The sequence below is a fragment of the Myotis nattereri genome, assembly GCF_964212035.1.
Source record: "Myotis nattereri genome assembly, chromosome: 7".
Taxonomy (NCBI): domain Eukaryota; kingdom Metazoa; phylum Chordata; class Mammalia; order Chiroptera; family Vespertilionidae; genus Myotis; species Myotis nattereri.
In genome coordinates, this window is record NC_138082.1 from 71,908,217 (window position 1) to 71,928,019 (window position 19,803).

The 19,803-nt window shown below is 35.8% G+C and overlaps 1 protein-coding gene across 2 annotated transcripts in view; it reads left to right on the forward strand.

Annotated features, from left to right (window-relative positions):
- The window catches only part of LRP1B (LDL receptor related protein 1B), a 1,698,272-nt gene that overhangs the window by 1,616,571 nt on the left and 61,898 nt on the right, over positions 1–19,803 (forward strand). For both annotated transcript variants that reach the window (XM_081095916.1, XM_081095917.1), the window contains exon 84: positions 9,783–9,944. In XM_081095916.1, coding sequence (XP_080952042.1) covers positions 9,783–9,944 — 162 coding nt within the window. The remainder of the gene's footprint in view (positions 1–9,782; positions 9,945–19,803) is intronic.

Genomic DNA, 19,803 nt, shown 5'->3' on the forward strand with positions numbered 1-19,803 from the left:
CAGATTATTAGATTTTGATTCACATAGAGAGAATATGTTCAGAAAAAATTATATTTCAAATTAGTAATATAAATGGCATCCTCTGAATTCAACCTGAGTTATGTTATTATAGTTTATTGTCTTATATCTAATAATTAATAATAATATAATATTTAAATAAGTCATTTACAAAGCATTTTAAGTTTTAAAAATGTGGTTTTATAGAACATGATCTGGTATTATAGAGTGTAGAACCTTATTATCTCCACACAAATGTTAATTTGTTAAACAAATCCCATTGGGCAAGTCATGGATTTATTCATTGTTGGTTTACTTATAGTTAAGCCTTTTGGCAAATTCCTATGTGGACACTATATAACTAGGGTTTGGAGAAGCCTTAATTAAAATTTATAAGTTTATGACAGTTGTGTAAGACTATAATATTTGAACAAAGAAATATCACCAATTAATTAAAAGCACACATCTGAGAGGCATAATTAAAATTTTGCATGTACGAATGAGTTTTTCCCTCATTCCTTAAGATTTTTTTAATAAAGAAAACTAAAATATTAATTCATATAGAAAAGTACTACAAAATTAAATAGTTTGACATTGATTACACAACAAGGGTCCATGTAGTTAATTTCTATGACCTGCTCATTGAAGGATAGATTTAAGATAAAGTTTGCCTTGGGTAATATATTGGAAATGAGAATAAAGCATTGAAATATTAAGATATTTAATTACAAAAATTATAAAATAATTTGATTTTTTATTATTTATAACATTTTGAAATGTATGTGATAAACTATATTTACAATTAATCTTTACTTTTATGAATATGTATTATATAAAGTAGACTAGCAGTCATACTGTTTGCAATTTTTCTTACTCATAGGTTTGTTATTTAGGCACTTAATATTTCTGTCAAAATAAATCAGGTTTTCTACACAGTTAATTTATAGAAATGTTGAGGAGGGTTTGTAAATTTGGGACAATATAACAAATACTCTCACTCATAAAGTTTGGAGTTATGCAAAAGGGATAGCAATTTTAATTTGGGAAGTTTGGCAAGATATAAAAGCAAAACTGACTAAGTGAAGAATGGGCAGTGCAATTTTTTATAGTTGGCGATATATTTGTATCCAATTATTTCAATGAATTCTATAAGAAAGCAGAAGTTTTCATTGTAGCTCTCTCTTATCACCACTTCTGTGGAAATTCTATGAAATGTTTTGTTCCCAGAAATAAAGCATAAAAAATGGTGCTGATGTAAATCATTATCTTCTCACTGCAGTGGGAAGGGTCCTTAGAATAATAGGTGAGTAGATGGAGAGAATTTGCTTCTCATTCATTTAAGATCATTGTTTTTTCCAGGTCACTGTTCCAAATAGGATAGTAGCATATATGGCTGCCATCAAATTTGACTGCCCCCAAAACGTATGCTAAAAGGGAAGTTATGCTGGAAACTTTCAGACACCCTCAAAGCATCATAGAACTGATGGCAAAACATATATACTGGTGTGCTCAAGTCGTATATTTACTTAGGATAGAAAGTACACAATCACCTAAACATCTTGATAGAGGTGGGCATACATTTAAACTGCCCATCTTTGCTTTTCTTTCATTTTTTATTATATCAGGGCTGTTTTTAATTTTTTAAATTAATTAATTTATTTATTTTCCTTACCCGAGAACATTTTCTTCATTGACTTTTAGAGACTGGGGAAGGGAGGGACAGAGGGAGAGAGAGAAAGAGAAAGAGAGAGAGAGAGAGAGAGAGAGAGAGAGAGAGAGAGAGAGAGAGAGAGAGAGAGATTTGAGAGAGAAACATTGATCGGCTGCCTCCTGCAAGCACCAGGCTAGGCCTGGGAATCAAACCCACAACCTTTTGGTATATGGGACTAGTCTCCTACCAGCTGAGCCACACCAGCCGGGGCATAATAAATATCTTAATGATAATAAAATTATAATAAACACCCATGTATCTATTGTGAAGTTTCAATAATTATCAACATTTATCTAATTGTTTCAACTATTCTCCACCTAACCACTCCATATACTTGTTTGCTAGAGTATTTTATTCAAAGTAAGTGCCAGACATCATGTTATTTCTCCTATAAATACTTCATTGCTAAGAAATAACTGTCATGCCATCATTACATATAACAGAATTAACATTAATTTTTCCCCCTTAAGGGTACCTTCCACTCCCTTTTTTGTGCACTGACTTACTTGAGAAACGAGATGAGATACTTTAAAACAGGAAGCAGGCAGACTCCCTTGAACCCACTGATTAACAGTAACAAATATGCCATGACTCAGGGCTTGGCAAACCTTATGTAAAGGGCTAGATAGTAAACATCGTGGGCTTTGTGGGCCACATGATCTCTGTAGGTGCAGTGGGAAAGCCGTCATAGACATAAATGGGTGACTGTGTGCCAATGAAAGTTTATTTACCAAAACACATGGTTGGTTTTGGTCCATGAGATATAGTTAGCTAACCTCTAATATCATAGGAAGTTTACAGCACCATGTATGAAGTAGTCATCAAAAACATTGAATCTACATCAGATCAAAGCTCCAGGGTGGAACTCACTTTTCAACAAATACTGTGTTAAAGGAACCAGTTAAATGACATGCTAAATCTAGAAGGTGGGACATTCTAGAGGGGGACTAAACCGCCTTTCTCAAGTAAATCAGTGTTTTTCAATTTAAATTGAGCTTGGCATCCTAGCTTTCTTAACATTGATATTATTTATGTTTAGGGAGTGCGAAAAGCTGAGCATTTAATCCTACTTGCTTTATAAGAATCTAAGAAAATATTCAGTTGAAAACAAAAAATTGCCAACTTAAGATAGCATACAACAAAGAAAACCATTAACAAAACAAAAAACAGCCTACTGAATGGAAGAATATATTCACTAGTGATATGTGCAATAAGGGGTTAATATCTAAAATTTATTTAAAAGCTCACACAACTAAACACCAAAAAACAACAAATAATCAAATTAAAAAATGGGAAGAGGACCTGAATAGACATTTCTCCAAAGATGACGTACAGAGAGCCAATAGACATATGAAAAGATTCTCAATGTCATTAATCATCAGCAGGTGTGGCTCAGTGGTTGAGTGTCAACCTATAAACTAGGAGGTCTCTGGTTCAATTCCCATTCAGGGCACATGCCTTGATTGCACGCTCTATCCTCAGTGTAGGGCATGCAGGAGGCAGCTGATTAATGATTCTCCCTCATCATTCATATTTCTATCTCTTTCTCTCCCTTACTCTATGAAATCAATAAAAATATATTTTAAAAAATAAAATAAATCAGCAAACAAGTGCTGGTGACGATGTGGAGAAAAGGGAAACCTTTTAAACTGTTAGAGGGAATGCAGATTTGTGCAGCCACTATGGATATTTTAATTTTCCTAAAAAAATTAAAGATGGAACTGCCTTATGACACAGCAATTCCACTTCTGGGTATATATCCAAAGTAACTCAAAATACTACATTGAAAAGAGATATGTACCCATATGTTTTTTGCAGTGATATTTGCAATACCCAAGTGCCCATCAATAGATAAGTGATTAAAAAAGTGGTGGTATGCCCTGGCTGGTGTGGCTCAGTTGGTTGGAGAATCATCATGTACACCAAAAGGTCATGGGTTTGATTCCTAGTCAGGTGTATACAGGCAGCAACCCATCTCTCTCTCTCTCTCTCTCTCTCTCTCTCTCTACCTACCTCTTTCTTTCATTCTAAAATTGACAAAAACATATCCTCTGGTAAGGATAAACATTTTTTAAAAGTGATAGTACATATATACAATGGAATATTACTCAGCCATAAAAAATAAAATCTTACCATTTACGACATGGATGGACCTAGAGGGCATTATTCTAAGTGAAATAAGTCAGACAGAGAAAGACATATACCATATGATTATGCAGAATCTTAAAGAACAAAATAAACAAAACAAAACAGAAGTAGACTCATAAATGCAGAAAATAAACTGACAGTTGCCCAAGGGGAGCAGGGTTGGGGGCTGAGTGAAAAAGCTGAGGGATTAAGAAGTGCAAATTGGTAATCACAAACTTGTCACAGGGTTGTAAAGTACAGCATAGGGAATATAGTCTATAATCTATATAGATAAAAGCCTAAGCTACTGTTACATTGAAACGACCAGAATGACAGGTCACTATGATGTGCACTGACCACCAGGGGGCAGATGCTCAATGTAGGAGCTGCCCCCAGCCTGCAGGCCCCAATTGCTGATGGGCCTGCCGACCAATCTCCTGGTCCCTGCCGGCCAAACTCTCGGTTCCTCCCCTGGCCGGCAGGCCCCCAGGCTGGGACAGGGAACTGAAGGTGGGTGGCGGTGGACACAGCCCCTTTCTCAGGAGGAGCTGAGGGCTGGCTCCCTCCTCGGGCTGGCAGCCAACCTCATGGGAACCTCTTGGGTCCCTCCCCCTGTCTCTCCCCTGAGCCGGCAGGCCCCGATTGCTCAATCAGGGGCAGGCCCCAGCTGGAATGGGGAACCGGGGATGGGTGGCGGCAGACGTGGGCAGAGAGGGAAGGAGGAGGCAGGGAACCTGATCGGTCCTGATCGCCAGCCAGGCCTAGGGACCCCCCCTCTAGTATTGTAATAACTATGTATGGGGCCAGGTGAGTACTTGAACTGTCAGAGGGAACACTTTTATAATCGCATTTATATGATTGTTTAACCACTATGCCGTATACTGTACACCTGAAACTAATATAAACTAATATTGAATGTCCACTGTGATTGAAAATAAAATTTAAAATAACATTGCATATTATTTAACTAAGTAACAAAGGATTTTATAGCTATAACAAATCAAGTAGAAAAAAATAGGAGACATAATGCGCCAATAGCAGAAGACTAGTTTTGCATATACATGCACACAGACATATAAAAAAGAAAAGAGGAAAATAGGGAGAAAAATAAATGAGGATGAGGAAGTGGAGGAGGGGCCTAGTCAGACATAGATGACATCAGCATTCTTAAGTCACTACCAGTAGAAATGTTCATGTCATAATCCTCTCAAAGTTTTAATGTCTTTTCACTTAATAATGTCACTGTTACAAACATATCCTAAGGATTATACTGGTACAATACTAGAGGCCCCATACACAAATCCGTGCATGGGTGGGGTCCCTCAGGGTGGCCTGTGGGTACTGGGCCCCAGCTCATGCTCCTAGCTCATGCCCCCAGCCTTGCAACCCTGCCTGGCACCCCGCTGTGGCCTGGTGCCACCCCCTCACCTGCTCCACCATCCCACCTGTGGGGCAATCAATTGGGGCCAGGCCCCCCGCATGACTCCCTCAGTGCCTGGGAGTCGGTGGTGGCCCCGCCTCCCACCACCGCCACTGGTTGCTGTCTGCGGGGTGATCTGCAGGGCAATCAGGTCCCCGCTCACACCTGCCTTGGCCTGTTGCTGCCTGCTCACCTACTCCACCATCCTGCTATGGTCCTGCTCTTGTCGGGCCCATTGGGGCTGGCAGCACCTCCACTGCCGCCCGCTGCCAGCACTGTGTCACTGAGGCCTGCCATGTTCCATGCTGCCCCCTGGTGGCCAGTGCATGTCATAGAGAGCGGTGGAACAATTTGCATATTAGGCTTTTATTATATAGGATTTGGGTGTGAAATGTTTAATATAGTGTTATTTATAATATAAATTGGAGATACAGTTAGAATTCAAATAGTTAATATATAAAATGTAGCATATATAAAAGTGAATGTTACAGCATTAAAAATTGTGTATCCCCAGAGAACAATGTTCATGACAAAAATTTTATCTCTTGGGGATTGTGGGAGGAGTTGAACCTACTGAGCAGCGAGAGATATACAATAAGGAGTGAGAATGATGGTCTGAAGTTTAGTATGGAGACTAAGCCCATAATCAGAAAATTGGTCAGAGGTATTCAAATACAGAGATAATTATTGAAGCCATAAAGTTGGATAATATCACCAGAGAGAGTTTGGAATAACATTTCTTTGAGAGACAGAAAGAGTAAACATAAAGACAATTGGTATTTTTAAAAGAGAATAGAAGAAAAGATAGGGAAGTCAATAATAATAGTGTCTTAGAGGCCAAGTGGGTAGACTTTTCAAGGGTATCTGTTAATCAGCGTAAAATTATGAAGAAAATTTGAGGACAATAATAATTGAGAAGAAATTAATTGATTTATGGACTAAGAGATTTAAGGTAAACATTGCAATAGTACCTAAATATATAGTAAAGACAACACCACATGTTAACGTCTTCATTTCTAAACCTTTCTTACCACTAGGGAATGAAAATTAACTTACTTGAGCAATACGCACATATTGAAAAATCTGACCTCTCTACTGAGAAAACAAAGAGAAGTAACCAATTAAGACACATTATTTTGTATATTTAAAAAAAATTAAAACTGTAAACCGTGCGAGGGATTGGAACGTGACTTTATGACCTTTTTTTGATTGTTTGTTTTTGGTGTGTTGTTGTTGTTTGGTCATGTATTGGAAGCAGTGAGTGTAGATTTCTTTTGAAAAAGTTCAAGGATGCACCAAAATTTGAAGTTGTACAAGTAGAAGCACATGACAAAGATTAGGTGTGCTTTTTTGTTATGTGTGTATTGTGTGAGTAGGTTAAGCATATTTAGAAGGTAAAGGAGAAGGAACCATCCTTCAAAGTTTGAAATGTTGCAGTCTGAGAATAAAGTTAATGGAGAATTTCTGCTCTATCCCGTCACTATTATGCAAACAAATTTAAAATTTAATTTTATCTTAAATAAATAATGGCATAAAATGTGTAACTTCAGAACATTTTCAGAATGAGTTTCTTAGATTGTTGCAGTACCTTGGTAGATAGTCAGTCATGCCTATAAATGGTGAATGTCACTCAGTAAAATAAGAATAATCATATCTAAAATGTAACTGCCTTCTATACATCTAACATGGTTAAAAATGCTTTGCATATATTATCTCATTTATTCTATATAATTTTACACAATAACTCATGAGCTAGGTACTGTTACTATCCACTTTTTGCACACAAGGAAATAAGCAGAGAGGTGATATTTGCCCATGGTCTCACAACCAGTAATTGGCACATATAGTTTATAAACACTGACAGTCAGACAACCTACACTCCTCAGTCTGAGCTAAAAATGCTATAGAAACTAGACTATTAGAGCTAGCAAATGGCTTCTACCCTCCTTCCTCGGGTCAATCGGTGCTCTTCCTGCTTGTACTACCCTTGAAGGCTGTCAACACTCCAGCTCCTGGCTGTGCCTTAGTCATTGTAACTGTGCTGTTTCCTTTTCAAATGTCAAAATCAAATCCAGCTACCTAAAAACCTTTCCAAATGAACCCAGTGCCACTTGTAAGAGTGTACCCAGAGAGAGTCTTGAAAAAATTATGTGGAGCCCATGACAAAATTCTGCAACAGATGGTCCATTTCTCATCAGCAAACAAAAGATCTGTTGTACCATCACCTAGTTTCTCTCAAGTTAGAGAACATCCCCTGAATATGAAGAGATTTCTACTTGTCAAAAATAAATCTTCTCTTCAAAGGAAGAGGAATGGGAGCCTTTTAAAAATAATTCAGCCAGACTCAAAATGATGTAGGCATATGCCCGCAGTGGGGGGTGGGGGTGGGGGTGGAACACAACCTGGTCACTCTGCCTTACTTTCCAAACAGCTATAGATGAGATGAAAGCAGGGTGTTGTGTCTCTGAGTGGCGGGATAGAGGGATTTGCAGGCGCCTTTGCAGCGGGCTGTGTTTGTTTCTTTCAAACTTCTATCATTTTACTCTTTTCACTCCCGATTTTTAAAAACAAGGAATAATAAACTGGAAAGTAATGTAGAAAAGTTTAAATCTACAGTGTTTCAGTTCTCTGTATGCACTTGTTCTAGTTGTTCTAATGCAATCAATTTCTTCTGTATTTTCTGTACTGTGTGTTTCACATTTAACTCCTGTATGTGTTCCTGTTTGTATTTTTTATTTCTCTGTAAGTCATTCTCTGGTTCTTGTAGATGAAGAGGTATCCCTTCTTTTGTTCAGGGTTTCCATTTTCCCTGGTTACTGTGCTCCAACAATAACTATTTTCTTTATCTTCCTACCACCATTTATTCTATTGTTTGTGTCTTTATGTTTCACCTATTTTTGTTTAAGTGAAGATATTTTCTAGGTATGTAATCAACAACTAGAAAATTCACTACCATTATAAGAAAAACCTTTATCTACAAGTTTTAAAGCCATTTTCTGGTAATGAAAAATGCAAGGTTAATCAGCTTTTAATGTATATAAAATTTATCTTGTTTATCAACCTATTAATAGGCATTTATCTAGCCACTATACTAATATCATTATAAATAAATTTTAAAGCAATACTACTCAACATAAAAATGTATATAATTTTCTTCATTGAGAAGCAATAGCTTCTAGCATGTTTAAGTGTGTGGAGCCCTTTCAAAGTAAACTAAATAAGTAAATTGTGAAACTTCAATTTATTTCTTCTCTTGGAAATGCAGGTAGATTTTATTTGGAGACATTTTATTCACCTAAGAATGCTTTTCAAAAAAAAGTAGAAACATAGAATTGTCCTTCATTGTAGAATATAGACTCTATGGCAATAAAGAAAACCTATCACTTTCATACCTCAAGCCTTAAGCATTACATTCGTGCATTTTTCTGGCCACTTTAACTATGCTTTATTTCTACAAAAGTGAGAGGAGATTGTTGGATATTCTCTGATGTTAGCAACCCTGTGTCATTTTCTGAATTCTAGTTCATTGAGATCTATAACTGAATTTCTTTCTTATGCTATTTGATGTTATTTTATATTTGTACAATTTCTAAACCTCATTCTTCCCCCCTTACAAATGATAGCCATTAATTTAGTTTTGTTTTGTTCACCACATCTACAGAACTAGTTCTGCACTCAATTTTCTACTCAGTTCTTGATAGTCCAGGCAGTTAGAGAGACTCATTCCTGATATAGCAGTTAACTGTTATGTTCAAAACACCTTCAAGGATTATTCAGCTTTCATTGTGATGTTAGTTCCCACAGAGCAAATAAAGAAAAATATCTAAAGATGATCCATCAGATTTGCTATTGTATACCGTTAACATTAGACTTCTAAATCATCTTACCAGACTAGAAGTGACAGTCCTTACTATGAAGAAAAATATCAAAATGAAATAAAATAGGACTGTGTAAGTGCTTATATCTAAACACAGTATGTGTATTTATATCAAATAAAATAACATTCATAAATATTAGTATAGATGACATGTCCACTTTGAATTTATTAAAATATTTATTTATAATAAGTCTAAGCTCTATTTTATGTAGATCCAGCAATAGTTGGTACATGAATCAACACAGGGAAATATAATTTTCTCTACTTTATCTTCTAATGGCCAGTGCAATCTGCATTACCACATGAATAGAGCAAACATAATTGAAAAGGCAAAATGGGTAAGGAAAGAGAATACAGAGAATAATGAAAGCACTTTAAAGCATAAAATATTTCTGTGAATATATAATTATGTATAAAATGAGCTCTGCTAATTTTGTTAGGTGTGATCCTGCGTTATCATGGAATCTAGGCATCATGGGAACATTGGGAAACAGACCCAAAGAGGTCAAATTACTGCCTCAAGTCACGGATTTAAGTAAGAGACCAACTTTGACGGAAACTCTGGCATCCTGATTCTTATCTAGTGAAGACTCCATGAAAATAAACCATTTTAGTTCAGTAATTTCTTTTTTATTACATTTTTCCAATAGGGAGACCCACCTGCCGCTGTGCGCTGGGATTCACTGGACCAAACTGTGGCAAGACGGTCTGTGAGGACTTTTGTCAGAACGAAGGGACCTGCAGCGTGACTGCTGGGAACCAGCCTTACTGCCACTGCCCGCCTGAACACACGGGGGACAGATGCCAGGACTGTGAGTCAGAGCTGCACCTGGCAGCATGCACTCATGTTTACATGAAGAAGCTTCCTTGTTACCTGTACTGTATCTGCTACATTATCTCAGTTCCAGCCACCCCATTTTCCAGTTTCAGCCCCTGAGCCACCTCAGCTCCAATAATTCTTTACATTGTTCTTCATCCTTCTCTTAAAGAGTCTTTGCTTCTTCCTTCTCCAGTTCAGGTTCCATAGTCTATCATTGTAATCATTCCCTGGTATCCTCTTCTCTTGTGTTGCTGTTCTTGGAAATTCATAACATGGTTAAGTCCAATGTTCCCTCTTTCCTGAACTGGTGCCCTGTTGCTTAATGCAGCTGAAGGAAAACACATAATCATATACACTGATCTTAGTTGATGTTACTTGTGACTCTGCCCTCATATTTCTTTTTATTCTAAAACTAGAGGCCCGATGCACAAAAATCCGTGCAAGAGTAGGCCTTCCTTCCCCTGTCTGCCTGCATCGGCTTCCCTCTGGCCACTGGCAGGCACCTGGGACCCGGGCTGCTTCTCTCCTGCCCCGGCTTCCTCAGAAGGACATCTGGTCTAATTAGCATATTACCCTTTTATTATTATAGATACTCACTCCTTGAGCCTGTGACTTCTGTAAAAATCTGCACATTAGAAAGACCTCAACAGGTTTAATGAAATATAGCAGTGATTTTCACCCACTGAAACATGCCAATACCTGACTATTTATTTAAGGACTCTGACCTCTTTTCCTTTAGATCAGTGGTTCTCAACCTGTGGTCACCCCCTTTGGCGGTGAATGACCATTTCACAGGGGTCACCTAAGACTATCCTGTATATCAGATTATTTACATTAGGATTCATAACAGTAGCAACATTACAGTTATGAAGTAGCAACGAAAATAATTTTATGGTTTGAGCACAACATGAGGAACTGTATTTAAAGGGCCAGAAGGTTGAGAACCACTGCCTTAGATTGTCCAATTGGAAAAAAAAAAAAAAGACAACAGCCAGCACAATAGCTGTTCAGTGTGAATGATTCAAAATTATACCTATTTTTTGTCAGATTGGCAAAAAATAAAAAGTAATATAAAATATATTGGCAAAAAAAAAAAAAAATATATATATATATATATATATATATATATATATATATATATATATAATTATATATATATATTGATTTCAGAGAGGAAGGGAGAGGGAGAGATAGAAACATCAATGATGAAACAGAATCATTGATCGGCTGCCTCCTGCATGCCCCCTACTTGGGATCGAGCCCATAACCAACCCCCACCCCCCGGGCATGTTCCCTTGACCAGAATCGAACTTGGGACCCTTTAGTCCACATGCCGACACTCCATCCACTGAGCCAAACTGGCTAGCGCAATATATATATATATATATTTTTTAATATATATTTTATTGATTTTTTGCAGAGAGGAAGAGAGAGGGATAGTGAATTAGAAACATCAATGAGAGAGAAACATCAATCAGCTGCATCCTGCACACCCCCTACTGGGCATGTGCCCGTAACCAAGGTACATGCCCTTGACTGGAATCAAACCTGGGACCTTTCAGTCCACAGGCCAACGCTCTATCCACTGAGCCAAACCACTTAGGGCCAAAAATATATTTTTTGATGTGCCACAGAATTTTAGTAATTAGTTCATGTGTGCCACAAGATGAAGAAGGTTGAAGATCGCTAAAATATAGTTTCCCAAGCATCACCTATGATTTTGATTCTCTTTGCCTATAATGGGACATCTATATTATTTAAAGTTTTCCAAATGTTTTAAATATGAGACCCACTGACTGGATAATTTCAAAGCCCTTTTTTTACCATCCAACTATCAATAGTTCCAAATGTATGTATCCAGTCAAACCTAGCTTTTGAGTAGCAGATTTTTATACTTAAATGTCTATTTGACAGCTTGACTCATTTCTAAATTAACCTGATATTCTCACCTGAAAACTCCTCTACGATAGTTTATCTTATGTCTATTAAGTGAAACACCCAAGTCCAAGAATCTTGGAGTCATTTTTTTATTTTCCTCTTTCTTTTATACTCCACCTTCATTCTCACTTTTACCTTTCAAATAAATCCCAAATCTGGACACTTTCCATCACCTTCATTCTCACTACCATCATTGAAGCTACTCACATCTCTTATCTGGATCATTACTGACTGATCTCTATGCATTTCCTCTGTACCCTCTGTATCTATTTTCAAAAGAGCGGCCACATAAACCAGTTGTACGTTCTATCCAAATTTCCAATTTTTTTTAAATGGTTTTTCATCTCAATCACATTTACTGAAACCTTCTTATATCCAGGAACTCTCGTAATACTTCTTTTTTTTGCATTAATTGATCAATTCATTTAATTTAGCTAATGAACACAGTATTGCTTTTGTTCTCATTTTACAGAGGAAGTGACTGAGGAGGCATAAAGAGCCTCCTGAAGATGACAGTGTTAGTAATTGGGAAAGCCAGGATTCAAACCCAGACAATCTACCTCCAGGGACCACACCCTTAAAAGTTATTTAAATTTATGGTCTCTGTATTGTTTGATTTCATTGAGGACCTCACTGAGAGTGGGCTAGGTCTCTTGACATTGTAGAAAGTAACAGAACAGCAAAGAATCAGGTTACCAGTATATGCATGGACCTTATTTGAGAATAAGTCATAGTATCAAATATTTTGCATCTGATGTTCCAGCAGGGGGGCTACTTGAGCAACAAAGAGGTAACTTCAGTTCCAAATTTGTCTTTCCTTTTCCGTATGTACATTCTCTACATATTAGGACAGACCCTTCTTGGCAAATATAGATGCTACTAACCGAAGCCAATGCCCTTTTTCATGTTGCTTGCCCAACTTACCTCTTCAGTTATATGCATCACAGGCCATCAGAGTTTAGTTGGCAAATACGGTCAATTTATGTGCATGGAACCCCACTCACGTGCGGCTCAGTCCTCGTGACTCTCTCCTCCCGTTCCTCTCATAGTATTCAAACACAACCTCCGTTTCCTACTCACAGCTTTGCTTCGTTTCCTTTCTTGCGCCATTATTCTCAGAGTCCTGAATGGGATCCGTACCAACTACTATCCTGAATAATGCAAATGGTCATCAATATCCAAACTATCTGTCCATCCTCTTTTTTATTCTAATAAAACCATACCGATCATAGTTTTTTTATGTCAACTCCCTTGACACTGTGACTTTCTCATGCTATTCTCTTCCTCTGAAATGCATTTTCTTTGGATTCCTACTCACCTTCATCCCTCTTTGCCCAATCCTATCTGTATATCTCTTTCCAGCTTAAACACCATTTTCTTTTACGAGTTGTTCACATTAGCCCTCAGGTTGAACTAATCTCTTTCTCTTCTTAATTTTAAAGTCACTGGTTCTTTACCTCTTTTTGGCTCTATACACTTTTACCTGGTATTATTGTGATTTGTGTCATCCTGACTTGTCTCAGATGACCTCCTTGAGACTACACTCAGCAGTGGCATTATTCAGATAAGCAAATGAGAAAAAAAAATAATCATAAATAAACAAATGAGGGTTGTTTGGAGATAAGATAATAAAAGAGCAATCTATTCAATGTACAAAAGCTGTATGTAATCAGGATCCAATAATCTTCATTTTTTTAAAAAAATAAGTTTTAAAAATACTATGAGGCCATCATCATAGCAGTTTGAATTCTTAAAAAGAATAAATTCAGCCACTTATATTTACTTGGCAACTTAGCAGAATCACAGTCTGAAGAATCTTAATGCATTGTAAAAGCCTACATTATAATTTTATTATCACTATCAGCAGTCATGGCACTTCCCACCTTTCACTGTAAAGCACTTATTAAAATTAACCAATTAATCCTTCGACAGAGGTTAAATAACTTGCTCAAGGTCCCGAAGTAGAGATATTATAGTCAGAATTGGACCCCCGGAGTTGTTGATCAAGATGTCAACAAACATTCCTGAAGTATGGTGATGCTATTCTTTGGCAGCAAAATAAGTCTGTGGACAGTGTCATTAAAATGATAAATCCAGTAGCTGACAAAAGCATAATAAATTTAGGATCTATTATATGTGAGCTGGCAAGGTTCTACAGACCTGGTGTTCTGTCAAAATTGTATCTTACATATACAAAACCTCTCTCTATAAATGAAGGGATGACAGAATGGTTCATTACAGTGCCTAATTAAAGGTCCATTAGTGGGAGGTAAAACATCAGTTCTTAGTTGTGCTGAGTAAAAACATTTCACAACCCTAATGGCAATATAAAATCTAGAGGTCTGAAATGCAAATTAATTTTAACAGCAGCTCCCAGGGAGGAGAGACAGAGATAAATAATGGCAACAGTAAAATTAAATATTCTTTAAGTTGTTCAAGAGCAAATATAACTCCATTTTATGCTATATTAGAACAAGGAATCTTAGAATACATTTTTTTAAAAAAAACAAAGCATGGCATTTTACATTTAAATCTGGAAGTTAACTATGAGGTCAACAATACCTAGGGTTACTTGTAATTAAATAATAATGATATTAGGGCAAAAGGGACACTGAGGGCCAATTCAATCTGTGTCTAAGAGCCAGGTATTCAAATCAAATGGCAATCTGTTCTGTCATTGATATTTTCAAAGTCCTCTAGTGATCTGCTTGGAGAACCATTATACTTTCAATTAGAACTCAGTTTGTTAGAAATGTACCTCCGTGGCTAACACCCACTGGTTCCAATAAGTGCAGACATTAAGTATCATCTCAAGTTTATAAAATTAGACCTACCTGACAGTAACACAAACATATTTGTTGCAACTGGTATTAGAACGGTAGTCTATCAAGTAACTTATAAAAGTTATTAAATATAGATGTGAGCCTATCGTATGTGACCATGTGATGGATTATTTTTACCATTGCCTTCCATAGCAATTTTATTCCATTGGCCAGTCAGTAAGTGAACATATTTTGCTGTTTACAATAAGCCTATCACTAGGTTGATCACTGAGGAAGCAGTGGTGTGAGAGAGAGTTCCCGCCCTCAATGGGCTTACAGCCCTTTGTGTGATTCTGAAAATGAAACAAGTTACTATGGAACAGTTTAATAAAACACAGAGGATACCAGTACCCGGGAAAGAACATAGAATTCAGCCTATTGGAAAGACTTCTTGAAGGAAGTGAAATCCAAGCTGAGACCAGAAGAAAGTAGAAGCTAACCAGGTGAAGAGAGGAAAGAGTGAGTGGAAGAGCATGTGCAAAGGCCCAGAAGGGAAATCTTTTGAAATTTACCTTCTCTGTTTCTATTTGATTTTCCCAGGGGAGGTCTGGCAAGGGAATTTACAATCACTAAACATGTATAATTTATTGGTAACAGAGATATGTGCTGTTATACATAATTTTATTTGATACATGATGGTTTAACAAATGCTCATACAACCCTGTGAAATTAGTATTATTAGTCCAACTTTACAAGTGGCAAGAAATAAGATTAAGCCATTCTTCCTATCTGCCAGGTTAGAGAACATAATAGTCATAATTTGTAGCCTTGTGGGTCTGAATTGCAAAGTAGGCTTCTCCTGGTATATTTTATTATCAGTTAATGGATGGACCTGGAGAACATTATGCTAAGTTAAATAAGCCAGTCAGATAAAAACAAGTACTATAGGATGTCACTCATATGTGGAATTTAATGAATAAACTGAACTACCAAGCAAAATAGAGGCAGACTCATAGATAGAGAGCGGTCAGACAGCTCTGGAGTGTGTGTGTGTGTGTGCGCGCACGCGCGCGCGCGCGCGCGCGTGTGTGTGTGTGTGTGTGTGTGTGTGTGTGTGTGGTGGGGGGTACTGGGAATAGAAGAATTAAACAAAAAAGAAAAAAAAGAGAGAAATCATGTACATGGACAACAGTGTGGTGATGCGGGGGTAGTTGAGGTGAAAGAGGGCATAGAGGTCAGACATAGTGATAGAAAAAATATATATTTTCTGCCCCTTCTACTCCATCTTTTTAGACTCATTAGGGTAATGTTCACAGCTCAGATGGCACACTGGCTCAACCTGTTTGTTGCAAGTACCTACTCCATTGAAAATAGTCATTAATAAGAATTTTAAACTTGAGTTGATTCAGCCTATATTAGACTCAAATAGAAGAGACCCAATGACTTTAATAATGAAAGAAAAATAAAATAGAATCATTTCAGTGCTTAGTATGAAGGCCAATTAGAACTAAGCTAAAACTCCAAGGAAATATCCTAACATAAAAAAGTTAAATTACTCAGGACTAGTTATTTCTTAAGTATCAAGTACTGAAGATCTTAGCACACTCACACCAGGAGTGGTAAAGCATTTGGGGCCATAGGTACTGCGTGTCTCCCAAATCTTTTTTTCCTGGTGAGAAGATAAGCACTACATTCACGTAGACTCTTATCATCTCACCTGGATTACTACAACACACTTCCTATGTGCTCTTTCTTCCAACCTTGGGAACAACCCGTTCATTGTTTCTAACATGTACCCCCTTTAATTGTTTATACCTCTTTCCCTTTACACATGGAATTCTTCACGTCTGCTAATGCTCCCACTTTGTCTTCTTAACTTCCTTTTGCCCTAGGTCAAACACTTTCACACTGTATTATATCATCACTCATGTTGTTGACTCTCTATCTTACTAGAATATGAAACAGGCCATGGTCTTTGCATACCTCATCAAGCTTGGAAGTTAACTCAATGCCTGGACTTGGTAGATAGTATTAAGTATGTGAGTGAATGTTAACCAAGGAGAAGGATCCTGTTTTCGGCCTGCGAGGCCCAGTTATTTTTTCTGTGCTCTGACAAGATCTCTCTCAAAAGGCAGTGTCAGAGTTCTGGGCCTTCATTACTTAATAGTTCATTGAGTTCCACACTCCATGAAAAACTTTTGCGCTTGTGTTTTCAGTTTGGAAAAAAAAAATTAGTGTAAAAATAGAATTGGGTTTGAATTAATGTGTGCGAAGAAAAATAAATACATGTGACCATGATATAGAATGGTGACCTAAGGGTAAGATAATGTAAAAATGTTATCATTTAATTCTAGATGGTTGAGAAGACATTTTCAGAATTATGAAAATACTGTTGAAGAGAATTTGATCTAGTAGTAAAAATAGAATTATTAAAAATCTAATTTTACTGTATGTTATATCTTCTTTTAAAGAAAATATAAAAATAACAATGAGGCAAAAGATTCAAACAAAGTGTGCTTATATAAAATAGAATTTATTGGAAACACAAATAAATCTTTCAAAAAGATAGTTTGTCATATATGATTCAAAGTACATATACTAATTATTAATTTACTCATTTGATATATATATATATATATATATATATATATATATATATATATATATATTAAACACTTGTGTATATTATTTATTATTTTAGCATTGGGGGACACATCAATATAAAAACTCTTTGAAAACACTTGCCTATATAACTTTTGGTGAATAAAACAAAACAAATGGCATATATTTTACAATTAAAAGTCAGTCAAAGCTGCAACTTAGAAATGAATGAGAAAAGACCTGTCAAAGATCAAAATGGACTTTATTCCATTCTATTTAGAAGCATAACATTATATTTCACACCATTAAGTTGCAAGTTCCAGTGATATGTTTATAAAGTTAAATATGGATGAACTTTTATCTCTGTCATGTAGCTTATACTTGGGATTTTAGTAATAACGTTTAATAATTCAGCAAGTATTACTAAAAAAAAAAAAAACTTTAAAAAGTTTTATTACTCTTCCTGGTATTCTAGCAGCAACTTAAAACAAAACAAAACAAAACAAAAACCTTCCAGCTACACTTGATTTTGAGATAACCCAATCTCACAATAATCTTGAAACAGTGCTTTACCATAAATCATGACAAGGTTAGATGGTCTGATCTACTTTATGCCACATTAGCACTACCAACGGGTATTTAGCCTTCTTTTTCCAACTTAGGGAAAAGTGAATATACAAAAAAGGACCGTTTGAAAACTGTTTTATTGAAGGCAGAAAATAACCTGTCATTGAAGTCATGGTTAGCAACTGTCTAAAGAGGGATTTGTATTAAACTGAACAGGCCCAGTTGGAAGCCCTTAGTAAAAGCAAAAAGCAAGGCTTGGGATGAATAGAAACCATTCATGATTGTAATTCTGCTGTGCTTGCTGTAAAGTAAATTAAATGGGTTCATAAATAATTATCTACAGAATTGGATATTTGAAAATAATATAGTACATAAATTATGCAAAGACAGACACACAGATTAAACAAAAATATTTACTTGAGGCTTATCTCAAACCAAGCAAATTGTTTCTACTTAAATGCTTCTGCCAACATTATTTTTGAGAGAAATGATTTAAATATAAATTTAAGAGTTCCTTTAAATCACAGTTCTTTATTCAGATTTGGAATGTCAATTGACATGTTTTGAGAAAATGCCAGAGTCAGGAATCTTCAAATGCTTTAAATGAAAGAAAATAAAATTCCTATCTAATAGTTAACTAGTGGCCTAGTGCACAGATTCATGCACATTGAAAGGAAATTAATTAGAAGAAATATTTTAATATTGCTATTCGCCCTTTCTTTATAACAACAATGTCAGAGATGAAAGAAAATTAGTAAAATGTATATGAAAATAATATATAAATTAATTAATAAATAACAACATGATATAACAACAACAAAGACATGATATAAAAAACAAAAACATTATATAAAAACAACAAAAACATGATACAAACACAACATTGATAAAACAATGACTGATAAATTGATTAAACTTATTCTAATATCTCCCTGTATACCATATTAAGAGTTAAAACACTTTCAGAATGCTTGACTAATTTCCCTTGTGATGAAGTATTTACAACTTTAACTTTAATGTTAAATGAGAGAAAGCAACATATAACTGACAATATCCGAAAATGGGTTCAGGTAGGAATATTCCTACTCTGCCTAGAGTCTGTCCTTGTGATTTATTAATAGTCATCACAAATGTTGGCATCACGGGAAACTGTCTTTGAATTAATTTAAATGGGAGGCCAGTGTCAGAAGGGGACAAATATCGTGCATGCGTGAGTCAACATTTATTTTTAGATTGTCAGTGCTTGTCATATGTACCAGCCGGTCAGCCTGTCGGTCACTTAGCCATATATATATATATATATATATATATATATATATATATATATATATATGAAGAGAGAGAGAGAGAGAGAGAGAGAGAGAGAGAGAGAGAGATGATAACCTTCATGTTTAACTATTAAATATTTAATTAGTACAAACATTGTTCTGTTTGATGAAAAAATAGAACCTCTTTTGGTAGTTCATATTTGGCTAGAAAATATTTTGTATTTATCCTGATTATTGATGAAAATGGCAAGAGAGTCAGTATGTCATCATCAGCTCTAGAGGTAAAGAAAAAAAATGTGTCAAATCTTAAACTAATAGCTCTGAATCTCAGAGAAAAAGACCAAAGATAGGAGGAAATTATACTGGTATATGTAATTTATCCTATGATTAAATATAGATTATATTTATAATTTATCCTATGGTTATGTAACCCACCAAATAAAGAACAGATCTTTGCTTAAATCAAACAGTGCATTTATAATTGTATTTATTTGGTCAGTTTCATTCTCATGAATGTAAATATATAACAATAAGTTTAAAATAAATAAATAAATATATTTTAAAATCCATTGTTTTCCAGCAAATAAAGTTATACTATAAAAGAGAAAATACTTAATAAAAAGGAGATAGCCAGTAATATGTCATAACATATATGGTTAATTGTGACAATGAACTATTAGGAGAAAAACCTATTTATTAGAGATTGACATCAAAA